This window comes from Artibeus jamaicensis, unplaced genomic scaffold, assembly GCF_021234435.1.
Source record: "Artibeus jamaicensis isolate MK-2021 breed Jamaican fruit bat unplaced genomic scaffold, CSHL_Jam_final scaffold_833, whole genome shotgun sequence".
NCBI classification, from domain to species: domain Eukaryota; kingdom Metazoa; phylum Chordata; class Mammalia; order Chiroptera; family Phyllostomidae; genus Artibeus; species Artibeus jamaicensis.
Genome location: NW_026522056.1, coordinates 9,488,222 through 9,512,972, shown reverse-complemented (window position 1 = coordinate 9,512,972; position 24,751 = coordinate 9,488,222). Strand labels below are relative to the sequence as shown.

The 24,751-nt window shown below is 40.2% G+C and overlaps 1 protein-coding gene across 1 annotated transcript in view; it reads left to right on the top strand.

Moving 5' to 3' along the window:
• Positions 1–24,751, top strand: part of KCNU1 (potassium calcium-activated channel subfamily U member 1) — a 125,148-nt gene that overhangs the window by 11,220 nt on the left and 89,177 nt on the right. The window contains 8 exon segments of the mRNA XM_053660081.1: positions 5,877–5,938; positions 7,020–7,110; positions 9,046–9,157; positions 10,084–10,159; positions 11,392–11,467; positions 16,285–16,455; positions 17,746–17,837; positions 21,254–21,364. Of these exon segments, the coding sequence (XP_053516056.1) occupies positions 5,877–5,938; positions 7,020–7,110; positions 9,046–9,157; positions 10,084–10,159; positions 11,392–11,467; positions 16,285–16,455; positions 17,746–17,837; positions 21,254–21,364 (791 nt within the window).

The window sequence follows — 24,751 nt, the reverse complement described above, 5'->3', positions numbered from 1 at the left end:
GCTGTCCACATGTAAAGCTTGACCTAAAAGAGCAACTCCCTTAACCCACAGGTTACTTTGTCCACCGTGGCCGTGGCTTACATTGTTCTTGCGAGGACCCCGGTCTCCAAACACAAAGCCCGTATTTTCGTCACTGGGGCAGCTTTGATGAGCTGAGCCTTCCTGAAGTCTGAGTCAGCTCTGCCAAAGAGCTGACATTTCTTGACAATCAGGGATCCCCGTATTGTAGACCCTGGTGCCGCCCCTGGCCTGGTGTCTCCAGCCGGATGCCACAGGACTGCACCGGGCACACCCAGCGCCAAGTCTCACCACGCATGCGCAGTTTTCACAGACAGCCGTCAGGGCTGTCCTAACCTTTCTGGCCTCTTCAGTGGAATTTGATTTACACAAATTTTTTTCCTCAGAGTATTTCTTTGGCTATTTGTCACACACTTCAGCAAGTAATGCCCTTATTTTTATTAATGTCTAATTTGTCTTTACGTTATTTTAAACTTTAATTTATTTGATTCATGGTGTATTGAGATTAATGTGGTCTGCTTTTATTTTCTTCGGGATAGAGTGGCTGGCCATCTTTTTTACTTTGTTAAAATTGATGGACCAAAAATATCACTGCCTTTATGATTTCTCGTTTACAGAATGTATGGGGAAATTGTTTGCTCCCCAGCACATGATCATTTTTATTACTACTTAATGGACTTTAGAAAGAATATATGTAGTACCAGTTTGATATATAAGAACTGTTCATTGTGTTATATGTTTTCCATATCCTTAATTCTTTGATGACTGATTGAAAGGGAAATGTCAGACATTTTCATTGATTATTTATCCTTTTTAAAATATCTTGAGTTTCTAACAGGTTATGAATTATAAATTTTATGTAATGCCCATTAGTGCCTAACATTACTTAGCACATTTATTACATCTTCTCAACTCAGTGGGCCTTTCATCAATGTGAAATATCCATTTTTGTTACATTTAGCATTTTTTAGTTTATCTCTTTTTTGGGGGGCTGGAACATTTTAAAATACAACATTAGTATGTAACATTGCTTCCATTTCATTCAAACTTCCCTGGGATGTCTTTGCCCAGCTCTCTCTCAATCTTCTGTCTTATTTCCTCTTAAGCGTGTCTCATAAATATCATGTACCTGGATTTTTATACTTTTATTGACTTACAAATACATTTATCTGTTAATTCACCAGAGGAGTTATTCACCTCATGGTGATCTGTTTTATTGGTCTTTATAATATTTAGAAATTGAATTTGCTGCATAATAGAATATCTAATATCAGTGCCTTAAAAAAAACGGGATGTCTGTTAGTAAGAAAAGGGAGAGTGGGTATCGGATACACAACTAAGCTGCATCCCAGTCCAGGTTCCGGGTCTTACTGGGGAGGCGGAACTGCACGGTGGCTGTGATTTCTGAGAGACTCGGGCTCACACATCAGCTCCTCCACTTCCTACTGTGTCATCCTGGGCATACTGGGTTCTGTTCCTGCAATGTGAATAAGCTCCTTTAAAGTATTGTAGGGAAAATGACATGATAATAAGTGTAAACCGTTCAAGGTACATAAGCATTGACCATTAGCTGATATTTCCATTTCTGATTTGTAACTTTTTATTAGTTTTGTTTATTTCCCTACATCTTTGACTTGGATAATTCCATTTTTAATACGTAGCATAGGCACTCTGGGTAAATCAAACGCAGAACAAAATTCCCATTCCGTGTTTCTCCATGTAGCTCTGCACGTTTTATGTCCATACTCTCTTCTTACATGAGATCTTTCACATCGTTCTTCTTTGCTTCCAAAAAATTGAACTAACCTGACCTTCATTTCTAGACTACTATTTTGTTTTGAGCGTTACACACATGTTAGTACTATTTTCTTCATATTTGCTTCAGAATCAAGAACTGCATTATTTTTACCTTTTCTTAGGCACCACATTTATCTTTCCAATTTTTTTTCTTGAGTACTTTCCGTATGTATTTGTAAGGGAAAATGTGGGCAGTATCATCTCCGAGCTCTTGAATATCCGAGCATGGCTTTTATCTTGCTCTCCTCACAAGGGAACAACAGTTTGGTTGGATGTCAAGTTCTTGGCTTCCAGTTCTTTTTCTCTGAAGTGTCAGTAAATGTTTCAGTGTCTTCTAGCACTTAAGATGACCTGCTATCAGGGGCGTGCAACCTTTTGGTGTCTCTGGGCCACACTGGAAGAACAGTTGTCTTGGACCACACATTAAATACACAAACACTAACAAAAACTGATGAGCAAAAAAAAAAGTTCTAAGTAAATTTATAATTTTGTGTTGGGCAACATTCAGAGCCATCCCAAGCTGCATGCAGCCTGTGGGCTGTGGGTTGAACACCCCATCAATTAGATACTAAGCTCTTGTCTCCCAGCTCCCAGTCCACCCTCTCTCCTCCGCTTTGGGTGTGAGGCCAGGACTCAGCAACCACCTGTGTCTTGTGTGAGCTCCCTTGTGTTCCTAGCTGGGCTCTCCTGACAGGGGCTGCAAGAGGACACCGGAACCCGGAGAGAGGAAGGGAGATGCTTCTTCCATGTTCTGCATCTGTATTTTTCAGCCTCATCTATTCAGCGATATTTTCCTCCTGTAGCAGTCAACACTTAAAAATACTATTGAAAAACTATTTTTTCTCAACACTGCTAGCGCCAGGCTCGCAGCATCTCCTCAGAGATGCAATTGCCAGCCAAGCCAGGACCTGTCCTTACAGGTCTGAATCTCAACTCCCAAAGCACACCTCTCGTAAGATGCTAAATGTTGACAGTCCTGACCTCTTTTCGTTGATCTCTCAGCCAGGGTTGGGGTGCAGCTTCTCGCAGTTACGATATCTGTGTTACCCCCATATTCTCTTTTTACTTCCCAGATCCTCCAATACTACTCAACAGATTTTTAGAGCCTCACTAGGAACAATGATTGTACTTTTAAACAGTTTAATTACGTAGTCTGTGTTACCTCTTTCATGGGAGTTCATTTCATCCCTTTTCACGACCTGATCCCCCTGTTTTCTTATACTTCCCATATAACTGTCGATTTTCTGTTGTCTGCTAATATTCGTAAGTGAAAGTTGAAAGTATTCACTGTGTCCATTGCTAACCATGGTGACGGCTGTTTGGGTTCTGAAGATCCCCAGAACTGTCCCTGGGTAAACAGGGAGAGTGAAGCCTGACTGTGGAAGACAGAGCCTCTATTTGCTGTGCATTTTCCCACACGGACAAACCCAGAGGGAGGATGTTGTTGCCAGCAACTCGGCAGACGGGGCTGTCTCTGGGTGGGGTTTCAAATAATTCGGTTTATTTCTCTCTGACTGCTTTCCAGGGTGCTTCTGAGAAAAGGGGGCTGCTGCTAGCTAAAATGTCCCTCCTCAGCAACTGCTCGGCTTCAGAATGCTTCCGCCAGGCCCCTCTGTCTTTGTGGCTCCATCTGCGATCCACGCCTCGGGTGGAGAGCTTGCTGCCCTTTCCAGACAGCCGGCTTCTCCAGATTTGCCCCTTCAACCCAGCAGGTTGTCTCAGAATTATCTCCCATTTCAACCCAACTCGCTGAATGGTGTTCACAGGTTTTAGGTCCCACTGCCTTCTTTTGGGCTGGTGAGCACTTCTCTGTTCACACCATGTTATTTCTACGTCATGTTCTTCAGGTTTGTGACCTGAGGTTTGTATCGTTCTCAGTGTCAATAAAACTAACACTTTCTTCTTTTTTGTTGAGTTCAATGATTTGGAGGATTGTAAACATTAGTCTGCTGCCATCTTTCTGGAAGCCTGTCAATGTATGATTTATACTTGGAGAACCACTTATAAAATTTAGTAAGAGAGAAAAAATATGCTCATATGTAAAGGAAAGAAAAAAGATTTCATGAAAACTATGTATGATTATCAATATGCTGATACACACACACACACAATCTCCACATATCCACTCCCAACATTTTCCTTGAGCTTAGCAATATCTCAACACTTAATATAAATGATAAAGCAGAAGCCAGTAACTCCTGTGTATTAAGTAAGGGGCAACACTGCCACTTACAAAGCTGTTGGAAGAAAACCAGTTGAAGCTCTTAGCATTGTACCCAACCACACGCAAATGAGGGTAAGTCGGAAATGGAAAAGGACTTTCGAAACGATTTCTGTTGCAGCAGAGGTGTGGGATTATATCCTCTCATGTAAAGCCTAAAGAAAAAGGCTTAGGAGAGACCACTCAGAAGTTTCGATCTGCATCTCTAGAACTTTGGGACACAGTGAACTGACAGCTGGCTCAGCCGTGATAAGAGGCCATCTGGCTGCTCTGTGTCAGAGAAGGTGCCACACTGAAGGTGGTCTGTCCTTCTAGTGTTCGTTGGGGCAAAAAATGCTTGGGGTGGTCCACGGGCCAGATGTCTGTCCCAGGTGAGAGATTCTCCTACCTGCTCAGGCGGCATCTGGAGGGTCAGGACTCCAGCAGAATGCGAGACTGTGAAGTGCACTGAGCGGAGACTGGTGAGCCTCCAGTGGTTCACCCAGTTCACAGGAACCACAAACACGGCACGTAGCAATGAAACATCACCGAGATGACAACTCTCCTGCCCGCTCCTCTTGCATTTCTCATCCCCTTCACATTATTTTCCTAACATGTAGTATTCTCTGACATACCATACATATCACTTAAACTCCATACAGGCAAGGATCTTTGCATGAGTTGTTCACAGATGTATCCCCAATCTCCAGGGTAATATGTGGGTCAGGATAGGTGCTACAGAAGCAGTTGCTGAAAGACTTGAATTAGGTTTGCCAAAGAACAGTGAAAGAACCTGTGAAAGTAAACCCGAAACACATCCCATGCTCAGAGAGCCCCGGGCGGGGACTGTCGGACTCCAAGGCCAGTCAAGTCCAACTTTTCAGCTCTGACCTTGCCTTTCTGTTCACTCCCCTACATGACCCACAATTCTGCAGAGGCCATGGGTGGCCTAGTCACAGGGCAACTAGGAATAGAACCCCCAAAAGGGTTAACAGAGAAGAAACTGACCTCTTTCCCGGTACAAATAGCCTGCCCCAGGGACACCTGAGCTGGAAGAGTGTAAAGCTCTAATTGTAAATCAAATTCATTTTTATTACTAGTATTATTAAGACTGGACTGGACTGGACATACTAAGGAGACAGATGGCGTGGAAACTAGACACAGCTGGAGGAACATTCGCTTACCCATAGCTGACCTGAAAAGTCAAAGGGGCTGCGAAAGAGCTCATCCAAATGCACTGAGGGTTTTCGATGGATACATTTCTGATTGTATTCTGCACGCTCTGCTTATTTTATAGACCAGATACATTGGCGGGTTAAAGCATTCGTGTTTTTTTCTCACTGTAGCACTTTCCCTCCTGTCAAAATTCAGACCATCTTGTAGATGGACATGTTTGGGACTGTTTGTTCTACAACATCACAGGCAATTCAACTTCAAAGTCTACATCTAGGAGCTCTCATTTTCTAGCATGTACTAAAGTACAGAACTTACAATAAATGCTTAATAAATGTTTGATGAGTGAATGAATGAGTAAGTGACAGAACTTCTTGAGACCGGACGGCTTTAGGAGCAGCAGGGAGAACAAGCTATTATGAAGTGTGTGAGAGTGAAAACCAGGTAAGTGAAATGGATAGGTACATGTTCATTTACTGAATACCCAGCAAAGCTCCAATCAATTTTTCTTGAAAGAAAGAATGAAAAAAAATGAGTGAATGGATACTAACATAAATGAACTGTGAAAAATGACTACACATGTATAGGCATGACAAAAAGAAAAAAACAGTTTTCTTGATTTGTTTATTCATCTATGGTCATGTCAATAAAATGGATTTTGTACATTTTCCTCTGTTTTTCTTTTCAGGTGATCCTTGTCTTTGTACTAAGCATTGGGTCTCTTATAATCTATTTCATCAACTCTTCTGAGTAAGTACAATCCCTAATCACTTTGTCGGCTATATCATTAGGTTACCCACTAATTTGGAATTTTCTGTCAGAAAAAATGGTTAATATACTTTCCAGTGTATTCATATGCACAAGCTCATAAAGAGGATAGTGTTTAGTTCCCCCAGGAAGCACTAAAAGCAGCTTCACAAAATTGCACGAACTACATCAGCATCCAGCCAGGCTGCGTTGCCCGGGGCTCGGGTGCCATGCACGTATCTTCTCTCCAGTCTCAGGGGCTGCAAGCCTCCAGCAGTGGTCTGCTCCTTCGGGCTGCTTCGGAGGGCTTTGCATGCCTTTGGACGCTGTGGGTATTAAAGCAGAAGTTCTGTGGTCATGTCAGGATATCTCATAGGTTTGAAACAGTTTAGGGTGGTCTTGAAAAAGAAGGATGCTAGATCTCACCTGAGACAAAGGAGCAAACTGCTGTCAGCTCTTCTCAGAAGGCATTTTCTCCTTTTATGCCAAAGTGAAGGATGAACCCAGTTTAATGTGAGCCCCAGGCTGAACCTCTGGGAATCATCTTGGATTTCCAGCCGAGGTAAAATTGGGGTTGCAGGGCCATCAAGCCGCTTTAGAGATCCTCAGGAAGCTAGTAGTCTTTGCTTTGTGAATTCCTTACCGATCTTTTAGGAAATTTGGTTTTTGTTTTTGTTTTTTTCATTTGTCTTGGGTCATTTCATTTGACCTGGAGTAGCTTTGTATCAAAAGGGTGATAAATAAAACCTAAAATTTACGTTAAATAAAACCCAAATTTTTTGGCCTGAGTAGATGGTCATACAAACCAAGAAGAGCCACCTAATTTCTAGGCCTCTGAATCCCTACTGATAAAACAGAAGTAGATGCAATAAAGTCTGTGAAAGGAAAGCAGGTCATTTTCTGGTTATTTTCAGCTCCACGCACAGTCCAGTGCTTTTGTTCATGCATGCCTCTAGTCCCAAGATAAAAGAAATTTCCTGGAGACGTGAATTTAACTGTCTGGATTGGTTCTCTTTCTTTCGCCCTAAGTAGGCACAGCTTTTAAAACGTGCATCTTTATAAACTGTCTTTGTTTCTTTTGCAGCCCCGTTGGAAGCTGTTCTTCATACCAAGACAAAACCATCCCTATTGATTTGACTTTCAATGCTTTCTTTACTTTCTATTTTGGGTTGAGAGTAAGTACCTATTGAAAGTGGGAGTAAACAGACAAACAGGACAGGCACAGCACAAAGCCATCTGTGTGTGCCTTGCTTACACAGTCAGCCTATGTTTGCTGGCCCCAAAGGGTCTATGCCCTAAATTGTTAAATGTATACTGAGACATAATAACTCTCTCTCCTGCATCTGAAGCTGTAACCCAGGCCAAAAATTCCAATACAAAAATATCATCAATCTGTCACACTGCCCTCCTTGTTGGCTTTCCACCTACCATTGAGAAAGCTGTACTAATAATCACAAGCTAGCAGAACCTGAATAACAAGCCTCCAAAAAGTCACTGGCTTCACTGACAGCGTATGTGCCATGTAACTATATAAAGTACTTCTATATCTTCGTTTAATTTTTGTTATACTCATGTATTAAATAGTTCTCTCATTCCACAGGCATTTATTGAAGACCCATCCTATTTATCCATCCTCTGTATTTATATACATATAATTTAGATATGTTATACATACGAGGTCTGTCTGGAGAAAGTCCAGCTATTGTTAATACAACAAGAATGGTTTGTGTGACATTGATGTAACCTGGCAGCCAAGGAGTGGACTGGAATGCACATGTGTGAACAATGACTTCACTATATTAGTCAGTGGGGGCAGTAGATGCTGCTGAGTGAACATGTGTACTGTGTGGCTGTCGCATTCAAAATGGCTGAGTGAGTAGAGCAACGAATCTGCATCATATTTTGCATTAAAATTGAACATTCCTCCATGGAAACCATTTGGATGACTCAGAAGGCGGCAGCTATGGGCAACTAGTGATTGGCAGCTCCATCACCACAATGCGCCTGCTCATGCATCACGTCTCACACACTTCTTTGGCAAAGCATCAAATCACCCAGGTGACTCAGCCCCACTACGGCCCAGATTTGGCACCCTGGGACTTGTGGCTTTTCCCAAAACTAAAATCACCTTTGAAAGGGAAGAGATTTCAGACTGTCAATGAGTTACAGGAAAATATAATGGAGCAGCTGATGGCAATTGGGAGAACTGTGTGAGGTCCCAAGGTGCCTACTTTGAAGGGAACTGAGGCATCTTGTCTCATTTACTATGTTTCTTATATCTTGAATCTTCTTCAATAAATGTCTCTATTTTTCATATTGCATGGCTGGATACCTTCTGGACAGACCATGTACGGATGTAATATGAGTCTCTATGGCCATCTTTCAGAACATAATCTGACCATGCCGACCATCAAAATCTTCTTTTAATAGCAAACTCTCCTTTCTGGAAATGCTTACTTTCTTAATCTAAATAGGGAAGCTCGTAAACACAGGCCTTGGCCAGCCAAAATTCTACACTGCTGTACCTTTTCCATGGAAGACCATGCTAAATCATGTTTCCTCATTGCTTACAAATAGAGGGGTTTGGTTATATAATTATAAAGATGTAGGAGCAGTAGAAACTGCTGTCAAAGTGTGACAGTTAAGATCCAGGAAGTAAACTGGTTTCCTGTTTGTTTATTGAACACCTACTAAAAGTATAATCTTTATATCTACCTAAATGTAGATCTATCTATATAAATATATATAATATAGCCCTGGCTGTTGTGCCTCAGTGGATTGAGCGCAGGGCTGTGAACCAAAGAGTTGCCAGTTCGATTCCCAGTCAGGGCACATGCCTGGGTTGCAGGCTGGGTCCCCAGTAGGGGGCACTCAAAAGGCAACCACACATTGATGTTTCCCTTTCTTTCTCCCCCGCTCCCTAAAAATAAATAAATAAAATCTTAAAAAATTTGTATATACATACTATATATATATAGCTATATAATATGTATGTGTATATGCATATAATGGAATCAGATCAAAGAGCCAGTTGATGAGTGAAATGTGTCTGAATAAATCCACTCTAGTGTTCACACAGAATTTGGGATCTTTTTATTTTTCTTTCATAGTTTTTGGCGGCTGATGACAAGATCAGGTTCTGGTTGGAGATGAACTCAATTGTGGACATCTTTACCATCCCACCAACCTTCATTTCTTATTATCTGAAGAGTAATTGGCTAGGTAAGTGTATTGTGGGAATCGGAAGCAATCTCTTTTTGAAAAAGCCTCAACATTTATTTTATTCTTCATTTTCCTTTAATGCCTAAATGCCATTTTAAGAAACTCCTCACTGTACTTTTATGGTTTTATAATATATTTTCAGAGCCCATTTTTTTTTACCGCAGTACCTAGCAGTGTGACGCACAGTAGGTGTCGGTATTTGTTGTCGGTATCAGACTGGCTCATCCATGACTTGAGAGGAGAGCTCCCAGCATCCCACCCCGGGGGCCCCTCCAGGCTGGGACCCATGAGTGGGAGAGATGAAACCCCCCCTTGGCCTTTAAAATCTATAGATCATCATCTCCAGACACAGTGTCACATGTTAGAGATTTATTTAGTTACTTAGTCTTCATGGTAGACATATTGACAGTACATGGGAGTCATGGCTTTTACTGATTTTTATGTAACTTTACCTTATTATCTATAAAATATTTCTTGCTATCATTATTATCAAACTATATAAAATAAAGCATCACACAAACAGTGAGAAACATATCATAGATGTTCTGTAGTTAGAAGTTTAAGTGGCTTATGGATAATTTGTTTTTTATTCTAAGGAAGAATTAAGTAAAATGTGAGTAATGCTTATTATAATATATGCTTTCTGTTAGCTCAGCAACCCTATGTGGTAGGTACTATTATAATTCCCATTTTATAGATGAGAAATTAGAGAAGTTGAGATCATTGTTTTAGATTACAACAGCTGTTAAATGTCAGGGCTAGTATTTGAATGAGAGCTCACACTCTTGAACCTACGACATTATAATATAGTGTGAGCATTTCTGGGAGGGAAAGAGTGTAATCACTCCCAACTGGGTTATAATGCAGGTCACTCCCCGGAGTGACCCTCTTCTCTTGGTGACTTTCTCCTTCCCATTGCTTCCTAGGTTTAAGGTTCCTAAGAGCACTGAGGCTTCTAGAACTCCCTCAGATCTTGCAAATTCTGAGAGCCATCAGGACCAGGTACATGCCCTTCCTCAAGTATCACTCACGCCCTGTTTGGGGCTGGGGAACTAAAATGTTAACTGAACCTTCAGCTCAACTCATTTCTCATCAGAGTTCTGGTGCAAAAGTCATGAAACCCTGTAGCTCCAGTGGTATTACTCTGCTCACTTTCTCCCACCGTGCTAGTCTCACACACACTCGCTGAAAAGTTTGCAATCATTTTGAAGATTTTGTTTCTTCTTTGTTTTGTAGAGCTACAATGTGTAAATCCATTTAGGCTTTAATTCCCCTACCACCGCCACCTACTGAAAAGCAAAACAATTCAGAGGCTTTGGTTCGATACATTTGATACATTGGCTGCTATGAATCACGTCTTTCCTGCCTAGGAACGTAACACAATCCCTCTGAGCGCGAGAGCTGCCCAGTGGCCTCAGTGAACTGTTGCTTCAAGAAACAAACCCACCCAAATGTCTCAAAAAAAAGCTACAGTTGAGCAGCAATACTTACAAAGTTTTAAGCAGTTTGGTCTTCTGTTACCCACTCAAAGTCTCCGTGCCCCTAAAGCCTCACTAGAAGGATCGAATATTATATACCAGGGAGATTTCACTTCCACCTGCCTGAGTTTATGCATGATGGAAAAGTCAAGATCGTAAAAGGCTGTTCTTCAGTGACAGGTGGCCCCATCTGAAAGCCACAGAGATTCCAGTAAATGCCAGGCCCTTATTTAGGAGACAGGAGCTGGTCTGATCCTCCTCACTCAAAGATGCTGAAAGGAGCTTGGTGATATGAAACCACATTTCTGTGACTACCCAAAATTTCACTTTGCAAGCCCACTCTGGATTCCTGGGACACTGCAGTTCATACAGTCACTTTAGGCAACTAGCAATCTCTTAAATTTATTTTATGATGATACACATATACTATACTTTTAAAAGCAGAATAAGATTAGGCTAGAGGATACCATAGCAAAATCTAAGTTTTTCGCACACGCATCTGTAGCTGGGTCTGCTCCAGAGCTCCGCATCTTCAGCTCTGATATGCGTTTGAATCAAGCGGAAGATCTTGTAGCACTGCAGATCTGTAGTCAGATGGGGCCTGGGATTCTGCATTTCAGATACACTCCTGGGTAAGGGTACCATTGCTTCAGGTCTGTGAACTGTACTTTGAGTGGCAAGATTTCAGAGGGCGAGGTAGTTGTGTTTTCTGGGACTTGGTCAGAACCCAACAGCTCTTTGTCTTTCTTCCTCTAGCAATTCAGTGAAGTTTTCCAAACTGTTGTCAATAGTTCTCAGTACCTGGTTCACGGCTGCAGGATTCATTCACCTGGTAAGCATCTCCTGTTGCAGGTCAGCATGAATGTCTTTTCTTTAAAAAATGGAGGTTATCTTTCTGAACTCCTGTCTCCATCACTGTAACTAGCGTGAGGCTTATCTTTTTACTTCCCATGTAGGGTTTTCTCCACCCCCATATTTATGGTGAATATGTATCTCCTACACTTGAGGTATCTATATTCTTTCTTCCAGCTCTCAAAACCTACCCTAGTAAAGCTTACCCTTCAGAGGTATAAGCAGTAGGTAAAAGTTACTGCTGTATATTCAGCATTTTAAAAAAGAATAAAAAGTAAAATAATTGAAGCTATAAGGATAATTCTATACTTTTATAAACCAGAAAATTGTGGGGGAGGTGTTTCTGAGTTGCAAAAGGGGAACTTTGGGGATTTCTTGGTTCTGAAATTAATCTGCTTCCTTTGCCTATAGGAAAGGTTAGTTTTTAGCCCATGTTAATCAGCCATATAGTAAGTGGATTTCAACAGTAGGAAAGTAACTCCTAGAGTTTGTTGCTCTAAGACAGTGGAGGAGCAGTGGTGAGAAAATGCAGAAATTAAAATGGGATGATAAGAGCCTGCACAGGCCTCTAAGAGAAGCAAAGCAAAACAAAAAAACATAGCAGAAGTCATTTTCACGTGGGCCCTTGTCTCAAAATTAATTAAAGCAGTAACAAGAAAAAAGAAAAATGTCAAATACGAAATGCAAGTTGTGACAGAAACTTCAAGAAATCTGAAACCAGCCACGCCCTTTCTCAGCACTCAAGCAAGCAGAAGGTTTTCCTGAAATGAAGTGTCGCAGCAGTGAAGGCAGGCCCCTGGACCTAGAGGACTGGTCCTAGGGTCACGGGCCTGCCATGGGAGAAGCAGTGGCCCGTGTCCCCGCAGAGACCTGCAGGCCATCACAGGATGGGAGGGAAGCGTGTGCTGAAGGAGCAACGACCTTTCGCCTTCAGCGGCAGTTCCAATGAGGGGCTCTCAGGCCAAATGCAGCCTACAGGCGTCTTTTGTTTGACTCAATTATGTTTACATTTATTTTTTATTGCCTGCTCTTCCACATAAAAAGATTTCTGGATTTCGGGGGAAAACACAAGCCCGACCCCTTCCGCCAAGGCCACCAGAAGTCCTGGTCGAAGACTAGCTGCTCCCTGTAAGTAGCGTGTGCTCCTGAGTTGGGCACGGTCTCTGCCAGGCTTCTTGGAATCATTCAAGATTTTTGCTTGACCCTTCTAAGCATGTGAATATGCGTCCTTGTCGGGCATCCAGTCGCCCAGGCAAAGAGACCTCCAACAAGGAGGCGCGTAGAGAAAGAAGGAGAAGTAACCAGATGGTGTATAATTTAAAGGGATCTACAGTAAGTCCCACCAACATCTAGAGTGTTAACAACCTAGAAGAGCTATATCCCAGAGCAGAGAAAAGAGCAGATTTTGGTGGGAGGATATTTGAAATGACAAAACAAAATAAAAGTGTGATTTGTCTCAACTCACCATCTTCCCATAGTCACAGCTAAGAGCTGACACCATTCAAAGGTGAATATTTTACCAGAAAGCAGTCAATATGGTGCTTCCCCTTAGATTCTACCAGAAATGCCAAGAGTATATGAAGGAGAGCAGATATCGATTTAATAACAGTTGCATAACATAATAGTTATAAGAGCAATTACAAGATAATTTTCCCAAGGAAACAAAAGTTAAGGAAAACGCTTTATATTTGAGAAAAATATAAATGGGGAGTTTTAAAAACTGAAAGTGATCGTTCAAACTACATGCATAAGATTTTAAATAAAGGAATATTAAGCAGCAGCAGGAGTTGAAAATGGGCTGAAAGCTATCGGAGAAAAGGAAGAGTGTCACAGAGCTGAAAGCTGCACAAGAGGATCCGCCATGTAGTCCATGTGATGAAGCACACTCACAGACACGGCGGGCGGGACGGAGGCCAAAACCCTGGCATGGAAGGAACAAAGGTGCTCAAATGATGCTGGAGCGGAACCGTGGACGATGGGCGATGTCCACTCAGAACTCTCTTAAACCGGTGCGGAAAATGACATGGCAAAGGGCACCCGAGAAAGATGTTTAGAATAAAGTTTTGAAGCTACACTGTATCTTTAAAAGATATACTGAATCCAGGAAAAATAACTCTAAATTATTTATTCTAACCATATTTGGGGGCAGTTTAGTGACCTTTGAGGATAAGGAGAGAATCCAAGCAGAACAAAGCAAAGTCTGTAGAAAAGGGAAAAATTCAAACTAGCCTCAGATTGCTTGGCAACATCAATCAGCACAGAAAGACAACAGAGCAGTGACTGCAAAGCTTGTGTGGAAAACAGTGTAACCTGTCCTGTCATTTTAAGAAAAAATAACACTGATGAGCCTTTTTAAAAATGTGTCTCGATGATAAATTCCAGCCACAGAGGAGACGAATCAAAATTAAGAACTCAGTAATGAAGAAACCATGATAAAAATTAGTGGTGGCGATTATTGAATGACTTTAAAATAGAACTAAGACGTAACTAAGGGAATTATGGTCAGAGACCAGAACTCGCATCTGCAATGTGAAAGTAATATAAAACCAGTACGAATGATAGGGAGGGAGGAGACAGGAGCACGTCCCTCTGTCCTCCTCCTCCACAGCATTTCTAATGTAAAATCGAAACACAAAACTTAAAAACATAGAAACTGCTCTGGCTGGTATAGCTCAGTGGATTAAACAGGAGCCAGTGAAGCAAAGGGTCACCAGTTCAATTCCCAGTCAGGGCACATGCCTGGGTTGCAGGCCAGGTCCCCAGTAGGGGACACATGAGAGGCAACCACACATTGATGTTTCTCTCCCACTCTTTCTCCTTCCCTTTGCCTCTTTCTAAAAATAAATACATAAAATATTTTTTAAAAACATAAAAACTCAGTTGCTTCCAAATAGGGAGTTAAAATTAGATAATTCAGTATCCTAACACGTTTCATAACCCTTTTTCCTAATTTTAATTTACTCCCCACGTGGGACTGACAGGCGGGTGCTAGCAGAGACTAGACAGGCGGACCAGCAGAAGGCCCCCGTGTCTGGGGCGGGTCGGGGAGGGGGGAGGGCTTGGAGACACTAACATAATACTCCCAAAAAGAGTGAGGGAAACCCTAAATTGTTATTTAACTTATTTTGAAGGAGACTTCCAGGTTGAAATCAATTTAGTTGTAGTTTGTACAGCATGTGGTATAAGGATATGATTGAAGCCATGTGCTACGATGTTATTAAAAGACACTGTAAGGTTTTAGCTTAAAGGAAACTGTCCCAAGTAACTCTTGTAATCCTGGGTGGAATATATACAGAGTGGGGCAAAAATGGGTCTACAGTTATTTGTATAGAAAATAATGCAATAATTAATAAATAATATGACAATAAACTGGTTTTGCATACTCAGCTGTGTGTATATATTTCTAGGTGTATGTATCTATAGATAGATAGATAGATACATAGATAGATAGATAGATAGATAAAAAATCTGTGTGATTTAAACTTGGTTTTCTAACAGTACAATAGTCTCAGAAAATAGTGACAACTCCAGAAGTCAGTAAAAAACAGATTAGTATACTTTGTAGCATAATGCACAGGCCATGGAGATTGAGTAGAGACATACAATTTCTTTCTTTTTTTAGAGTGGGATTTTATAGGAGTCCTCACTCATAACCTGCTCATCAGGTTTAAGAAAGAGTCAGCACTGGGCATGTCACTTTTAAAAGGTGACCACATACCTACCCTGACTGGTGTGGCTCACTTGGGTGTCATCCCACAAGATGAGATGTCGCTGGTTCGATTCCCAGTCGGGGCACATGCCTGGGTTGCAGCCTGGTCCCACCAGGGTCATGTGAAGGGCAGCACCTCCATGTTCCTCTCCTTTCTACCTTCCTTCCCCTCTCTCTAAAAATAAATAAAATTGTTTTTTTAAAAAGTGATCATATACCTGAGCAAACTACATTATTTCTAATTTCTATTCCAGTTCTTAATAAAACAAAATCCTACTTTGCCTAGGCATCTTTAATTTAGTATTTTATTATTTTTATATCACATAGAAAATGAATATGTCAAAGGAATATGTAAGGTATTTGGAAAATATGCCTAAAATGGAAAAGAGGAAAATTATATATGTTCTATATAATTGTTATATGTTATTTGTTGTGATATATTCAGATACTGTATATTTATAATGAGTTTATATACCCTATATATATAGATAAAGTATAGTGTCATTATCTAGGTTACTCTTTTTATTTAATGTAACAAAGATAACTTGATTAATTTAGTTTCCTTGAAACATGGAGACTGAGGGGGGCAGTCAGAGGAAATATTTTTCAGAGTTATTTTAGTCACTGAAGAGATTTTTGTGGGAAGTGGGGGAAACAACCTGGGAAGCTCGTTTTGCTTTTCCTCAGACACCTGCTTTCATGAGGTTAAGCTCGCTAAAATAAAGTGCTGTCTGGAGTGCTCCTTCCTTTAATGATAGGTAATCCTGATTTGGTGAAAAATGAGAATGAACAGCAATTGCTCCAGGTGGTGGTGTTGTGCCCACTCGAAAAGAGAGAGATATGGGCAGTGAATTCCACTATTCCGCCCGAATGTGGGCTCGGGCGACAAGATTCCAGCAACAATCACAATGGAAGAAAATAAGACTTCACAATCACTGCCCACAATCTGCCAACACTTTGCAACAGCATAGGGGTCATTTAGACTGCGTTAGAATTTAGAATTGAATTACGTGATTTCATCTGTCCTTTGTAAACTTCCCTTGTAATCCATTCAGAGACCTTTGCTGTGTCTTTTTCTTTTTGGACAGGTGGAAAATTCTGGGGATCCCTGGCTCAAAGGCAAAAACTCACAGAATATATCATATTTTGAGTCCATTTACCTGGTCATGGCAACAACGTCAACTGTCGGCTTCGGAGACGTGGTAGCGAAGACATCCCTGGGACGAACGTTCATCATGTTTTTCACCCTGGGGAGTTTGGTGAAGAATACTTTTTAAAATTTATTTATTTATTTTATTTTATTTAGCTATTTTTCAAGTACAGTTTTTTTTGTCTATTTCTCCCATCCCAGCCCCCCACCCGGTGCTCCCCACCTCCCTCCCATTTCCACCCCCCTTAGTTCTTGTCCCTGTGTCCTTCATATTTGTTCCTCCAAATCCCTCCCCTTTTTCCCCCTTAAATTCCCTTCCCTCTCCCCTCTGGTCACTGTCCCCTTGTTCTCTATTTCAGTGTCTTTGTTTTTATTCTGCTTGCTTGTTTGTTTTGTTGTTTAGCTTCCTGTTAAAGGTGAGATCATATGGTATTTGCCTTTCAACCCCTGGCCTATTTCATTCAGCATAATGCTTTCCAGATCCATCCATGTTGTTGCAGAATACTTTTAATATCTTTTGAATGTAGCTACATAAATTATAAGTGTTTGGTTAATGGTGAGAAATGAAACAGTTTGGGCTTGAGCGTGAATGTTACATTGTTCAGGTGTCAAATGGAAAGCCCTATGGATCCCACATTTTCCCAAATTGCATCCCCTGGAGCATGAGATGCGATTGTTTGGTCTCCAAAGATGAGGACTCTGGACAAAGGAGAAGTAGACTTTCCTTATTAGCCTCTACATTGATTTGAGTATCAGTATCTTCCTCAATCTCTGGCCCTTCAGATGAAAGTTTCTTCCAAAGAGGAAGGGCATTTGAGATTGGATCTGAAAAAAGGGCTCTTATTTCCAACTCAAATGAGTAAGCCCTCCAAACCAGCATTGTACTTCAGACGAGTAAGAGTCTGTGTGTGGTTCGGGACTTTGTGTCAAGAACAATGGAAACCTCCTTTTCTTTAGTTTCTAATTTCAGTTCCTTAAAAACCATACCAGAGTCCTCCACTTCACCTTTGTGACATTGCACTGTCCACATCACTACATCTCTTCACTTTATTTCCCTATGTGCGCCCCCCACTAGCGCCCTAAATAACAGCAAGTCTTAGAGTCAGAAGGGCAGTTGGTAGTGATAAAGGGACAAAAAGGGAAGGAGGTTGCCTCACTGCTTGTCCTTGTTTCATCGCTGTCACCATTTTGAATGCTGAAAAGCATTTTATTCAACTTTAACCAAATGTGAAGGTTGAAGTAAGAAAAGAAATTATCTCTTTTTAAATACATAGTTCACAGTGATGCCCCTCAAAGATAAAACAAAGTTTTGTGTACCTTCTTTCTTCTTTATAACCTCAAATTTTGGGTGTATCCTTTAAAATAATGAGATTAAGGTTTTATTTGCTGACCATTTTAGATAATATTTGCAAACTATATCCCTGAGATGGTGGAGCTTTTCGGTAACAAGAAGAAATACACCAGTTCCTATGATGTGCTCAAAGGAAAGAAGTAAGTAGCTTTCAAGCATAATTTCTACTATACTTGTTTGAGATATTCTGCTAGTCACATATCTGTTTCTAAACACCGAATGCTTGGCCTGGGTGGATATATTGGCAGAACACTTCATTCACTAAAGAGGGTTGTGCTAAAACAAATGCCATAAGAAGATAATATTTGCTACTTGATACAAACTACTACACAGATGTCCACAAGAACATTAAATTAACTAAAATGATAGATGATATTGTCATTCATTATCAAGTATTGATTGTGACAATATTTTGACCTTCCTCATTGCTAACTATTCTCTTATACCCATTACTATTTGTCTTATTCATTTCAACCATGTGGTTAACTCAGGCTAACTTTACATAATGGGTCAAATTCAAAACACAGATTGAATTTAAAATAATTTAGTTGCCTTAGCCCTAGCTCCCCTAAACCTACGGGGCCAATTCACAGGCGGGAGTTTGCTAGAGTGAGGAGCAATCTCAGCCCCTTCTCCAGCATTTCACAGATCTCCTGTGCCCATGCCACAGACACTAATTCCCAGGAGGAAAACGGATTTGTTCTTACTCTGTTTCTTTGATGATATACTTTACTTCAGTTTCCATTATGCTTTTCACATCCAAGGGAAAAAAAACAAATTGGAGACCTTAAATTTGAAGTGATTCTCTTTTGTTTAGTCTTTGTCTCCCACAGAGGAAGGAGGTGCAGTGGAGGTAAGTTCCTTTGGAGTGGTCTCTTCATGCAGTTGGGTGAAAATCGAGACTGACCTAGGACAAAAAATAACAAAGTGAATCAAAACGATGGAATAAACTACATAAGCCAAAGTTCAATCCAGTTTATTTGGGGAACAGATATGTGACCCATGGTAAATAAGCCAGTATGGTCTGGAAAATTTAGGGTAAAGCAGGTTTTTAAATATATATATATTAAGCCTAAGGCAACTGGCAACTCTTATTTACCATAAAAGTTACATGCTTACACTTTTGCAACTGTCCTAGGTGTCTCTTCATTAGACTCACTTTTTCTCTGACTGCTGGATAATTTTAGATGTGGAAGATAAACAGAAATACCTAGATCCCAGCGCTACCTCAGCCATAGCGTTTAACTATGGGAAAATCAATAAAACATTCTTAGCCATTGTTCCTCAGTGAAAAGTGATTTTATCATCCAATCAGGAATCAAGTAAAAAGTAAAATCAAATTACACATTTACAAGTCCATTAGAAGTTATAAATAACTGACATCCAGCCAAGATGGAGTCATAGGTAGATCACTGTGCCTCCTCATACAACCAAAAGAGGGGCAACAACACATTTAAAAACAAAAAACAACCCAGAACTCAAGAAACTAAAACTGTATGGAAGTCCACCGACCAAAAAGTTAAAGAAACATTCATCCAGACCAGTAGGAGGGACAGAGATGGCGGTGGCTGGAGGACATGAGTGGTGAGGTGGTTGGTGGTAGAGCAAGCAGTCCCACATTTGCTCACAGATAAACCGGGAAAAGCAACTGGGGAGCAAGACAGACAGTGCAACTCAGGGTTCTAGAGCAGGGAAATGAAACCTTGAAACCTCTGACTGTAAAAATCTGTGGGGGCTGAGGTGACAGGAGAAACTCCCGGCCTCACAGAAGAGTTTGTTGGAGAGACCCACAGCATCCTAGAACGTACACAAACCCACCCACCTGGGATTCAGCACCAGAAGGGCCCAGTTTGCTTGTGGGTAGTGGAGGAAATGACTGAAAGCTGGCGGAGAGCCAAACAAGCAGCATTGTTCCCACTCGGACCCCTCCCCCACAAACAGTGCCACAAGGCAGTGATGTCAGTTGCCCTGCCCTGGAAAATACCTAAGGCTCCACCCCTTACTATGTAACAGGCATGCTGAGACAAAAAAAATGGCTCAAATGAAAGAACAGATCAAATATCCAGAAAAAATACAACTAAAGATGAACAGATAGCCAACCTATTAGAGGCACAGTTCAAAACACTGGTAATCAGGATGCTCACAAAAATGGTTGAGTATGGTTGCAAAATACAGGAAAAAGTGAAGACTATGAAAATTGAAATAAAGGAAAATGTACAGGGAACCAACAGTGACAGGAAGAAAACTGGGACTCAATGGTTTGGACCAGAAGGAAGAAATAAACATTCAACCAGAACACAATGAAGAAACAAGAATTCAAAGAAATGAGGAGAGGCTTAGGAACCTCTGGGACAACTTTAAACATTCCAACATCTGAATCATATGGGTACCAGAAAGAGATGAGGAAGACCAAGAAATTGAAAACTTATTTGATAAAATAATGAAGGAGAACTCCCCCAATATTGCAAAGGAAATATATTCGAGGAAGTCCAGGAAGCTCAGAGTCCCAAGAATTTGGATCCAAGGAAACGAACACAAAGGCACATCATAATTACATTACCCAAGATTAAAGAAAAGGAGAGAATCCTAAAAGCAGCAAGAGAAAAAGAGAAGTTACCTGCAGAAGAGTTCCCATAAGGCTATCAGCTGATTTCTCAAAAGAAACCTTCCAGGAAAGAAGGGGCTGGAAAAAAGTATTTAAAGTCATGAAAAGCAAGAGCCTACATCCAGGATGACTCTATCCAGCAAAGCTATCACTTAGAATGGAAGGGCAGATAACATGCTTCCCACATAACGTTGAGTTAAAGGAGTTCATCATCACCAAGCCTTTATTATATGAAATGTTAAAGGGACTTATCTAAGAAAAAGAAGAAGATCAAAAATATGAACACTAAAATGATTAAACTCAGAACTATCAACAACCAAACCTAAATAAACAAACAAACAGCAAACAAACAGAACAGGAACAGAATCACAGAAATGGAGATCACTTGGAGGGTTATAAGTGGGGAGGGAAAGGAAGGAGAAGGGGGAAAAAGTGCAAGGAATAAAAAGCATAAATGGTAGGTACAAAATAGACAGGGAAAAGTTAAGCATAATATAAGAAGTGTACAAAGAACTTCTATGTACAACCCAGGGACGTGAACTAAGGGGGAGGAATGCTGGTGGGAGGGGCAGTACAGGGTGGAGGGGAATAAAGGGGGGGAAATGGGACAACTGTAATAGCATAATGAATAAAATATATGCTTAAAAAGTTGTAAGTAACCATGAAAATCATAGTAGTTGTGAGTTATTGTCGTAGTCCTAAAAAGCCATGTGTAATCCAAATGTGTGAAGTGATACCCTATATGAGATGAACTAGGGGCAACAGAAATCTTATGCTTCTTTTGTATCATGGAGATAAAGTTCTGATTGTTTCTATTTTTCAAATCTGTGTGATTCAAATACCAAATTTATTTAAAATTAAGTGTAAGCTCATGGTCCATCTCTAAATCTAGACAGGAAGATGTCTACTTGTGTTCCTTAGCTAATCTACCTGACATGCTCTTGCCCCTAGGTTCATCGTGGTCTGTGGAAACATCACCGTGGACAGTGTGACTGCTTTCCTGAGGAACTTCCTGCGTCATAAGTCAGGGGAGATCAAAACAGAGATTGTCTTTCTGGGAGAGTGAGTGAATCCATTTGGCTCATGAGCTCTAAATTAATGCTTGCAATACATGTGAATGTTTTAAATGGAACAAAATTAACCTTGTAATAGTCATAGAAAAGTTAGAAATAATAAGAAGCAAAAAGAAAAGAAAAAGTGAGCTCATGATCAAAGTTATTTTCAGAAAAAGTTTGGGACTGTATCTCGCCAGAAGTTTTTCTGTATATGTACTATTAAGTGATGCCGTATCATTAAGGTTATACTATACTTATTACTATTATAGATGACCATGATTCTGTGCACAAGTCTGGCACATTTCATAATTACAACTCTAACTGTTAATGATCACAGGTGGACATCTAAAGTTCAAATAGATGCGCCAAGGATTTTTTTGATGATGTTTTTGTTCTATGCAGTGTACCTTTTCATAAGCAGAGTCAAAGGTTTGGTGAAGCACTGAGAAGTGCATATTTAATACAAAAAGATTTTGAAGTTGGCAAAATGGTTTCTAATTGTTTATCTTACAATTTTAGTTCCTCGTGAGATGGGACAACATTTGTGTGTTTTGATGATTTGCATTCCTTTTTGAAATTCCTCTTCATTTCTTTTATCCCCTTTTCTGTGAGACTGGTCATCTGCTATTTTACTGAGTTAAGCACTCAATATGTTTTGATATTAGCTGTTTTATGTCACGTGTTATAAATATTTTTCTCCCTCTTTGCCTTTTAAGTTTTGTGCTTTTATTTTACTACAGGAGCATTTGGTCCACATGCACTTCAGCCCATTCACTCTTTATTTTTATTTTTTGGTTTGTTGTTTTTCTTACATTCTTAGGCCTCTCTATTCTAGAATTAAATAAATATTTCTCTAGCATTTCTGTGTTTTCATATGGAAATTTTTCTTATACTTCAGCTCTCTGGAATTGATTTAGTATAATGTGAAGGAAACTAAAATAATAGTGAATCAGTTATTCAGACATCACTCAAACAAGTCAGGCAGATTTGAAATGATATTTTGATCTTACATAAGAATATATATAGGATTAACATGAACTTTTACACATTTTATAGTTGAAATAGAAAACTAAGCATTTTTTCGATACTCCTATCTCCCTCAAACCCTGTATACACTTTCATCAATATCATCAGTTTTGTCTCCTAAATACATTCTAATCCCATTTCTACCATTTCATTTCCACTATCACAACCCTGTTCAAAGTTAGTATCTTGTCTCTCCTGAATTTCTATAAAGGCTACTTTATTGATTTTTGTTTTTGCTCAGAATTTCTTCTACCTTTATATAACCAGTTTATTTTCATCCTTCAACACTTGGAGAGAATTTTTCTATTCTTCTAAATTAGTATCTTCTAATCCTTCTGTCTCTTTACTCTGTCATATTTTCTTTAAAGCACTTATCACCATCTATAATTATGGTAGATTTTCCTTTAACACAGCTATTAACATTTTCTTCCCTTACTGTGCATTCATGCTTCTCCTCTTGGTAAAATATGGAGTCTTTTTTTCTTCCCTTTGAATCTGACCTGGCCAGTGACTTGATTTGATACATAGAATGTGGTGGCACTTGGCTAGTTTAGGCCTGGCCTTTCGGAAGACTGGCAGTTTCAACTTTCACTCCAGGAGAGTCCCTAAGCCCTAATACATCATATAAAAAGTCAGACTAGCTTGCTGGGGAGTAGGCCCAGCCAGACCTCACCTGCTCTATTCAGGTAGCTGAGACAGCAATTGTGAGCAAAGTCATTTTGATCATTCCAGCATTTAGTGAAACTCTCTGATGAGTGTACCCACATGGACGGTCATGGTGGACACTATGTAGAATTACCTTGCTGAGGCCAGCCTACCATAAACTCCTGAAAAATAATGTATTATTTTTGTTTTAGGTCAGTAAGTTCTAAAATGGTTTGTTTTTCAGAAACAAAACAGTAGTATGGTAGTGGCAGTGGGGTGCTATTATAACAAAGGCCAAAATGTGGCCTTTTCCTAGGAACGAGTGGTAGGCAGAGACTGGGAGGGTTGCATGGAGACTCTTAGGAGAGGCCAGAAAAATGGTGAGGAAAGCGCTATTAGGGATTGGAAGAAGAGCAGAATCTTGGTAACAGTGTCACTAAAAGTAACTGGGAAGATAGAAAAATGTACTTACGCAGTTGTGAAGTGTGGTTAAGAAAATTTCCTGTGAATGTTGAGTGTCATTTGCCATCACATAATCATGTGTGATAAGGTAAGAAAATAGAACTGGAGAAGAAACTTTTTAGTTTTTAGCATAATGTAAAAGAAATGTAGAAGCTTCAGAACAGTCTCTCTAGCTGACCAAAAATTTTTTTCAAAGAGGAAAATGATCTAAGCAGAAGAAAAAAAGTCAAATCTAAGACGCTGCCTATAAAATGTGACCTCAAGGTTCAAGGTCAAGATCCAATGAAGGATGCAACTGAGGACACTTTGTTAAGACCTCAGAAGGATTTAAGGTGGTGACTTAACTGATGCTCCTTTCCATCAGGCAAGGTGATTCATCTGGTGATTCATCACCAGAAGAATCATGACTGTGACTTTGTGGACATGCCATGCCTGAATAATATGCACAGAAATGTGCCAGTTCTTTCAAGAAAATTTTATTGGTAAAAGCACTGCCAGCTTGGGATAAAAAGGACAAAGAGAATTCAAAATGAAAAATAAAATTGCCTCTGAGCCTCCAATGTAGCACATGCAAAATTCAAGTCTAGAAAGCTACTCAAGTACAAATAGGGGACATTTATTAGGAAAAAAATGGGTGAGTCAAAGGGTCAGAGGGCAGAAACAAGGATCAAAAAGAACATGGCTTAGCTCATAAGGACAGAACTGAGCTCTAATCAAAAAGTACAGGGATTTAGAAGTACAAATTGGTAGGTACAAAATAGACAGGGGGATGTAAAGTACAGTGTAGGAAATGGAGTAACCAAAGAACTTATATGTACAATCCACAGACATGAACTAAGGGAGGCATTGGTAGAGAAAATGGGAGGCACCAGGTACAGGAAGACAACAAAAGTTGGGACAGCTGTAACAGCGTAATCAATAAAATATATTTAAATATACCCTCTGCCCCCTGAAGTAGGGGGTCCTAATAATATATACTCAGAGAAATTTTAGAATTTCTATCTGCTGATTTCTAGCAATTCATGCATGCCTTTCATTAGAAGCCACACCTCTTTTGCCTGGGAACGTCTTTTGCAATTTTCCTATTACTTTTCATGGTGTATTTGGTGTGGAGATGGGGATCGTAAGACTTGACTATTTATTTAGTTCATGGGTCTTTAGATAGGGTGGAGCCATGCCTGAAGAGCCCCATCCACGTCGAGACCTGAGTTAAGAAGATAAGATCCAGGACTTGGACCTGATTGCTATAAAGAGAGGAGAC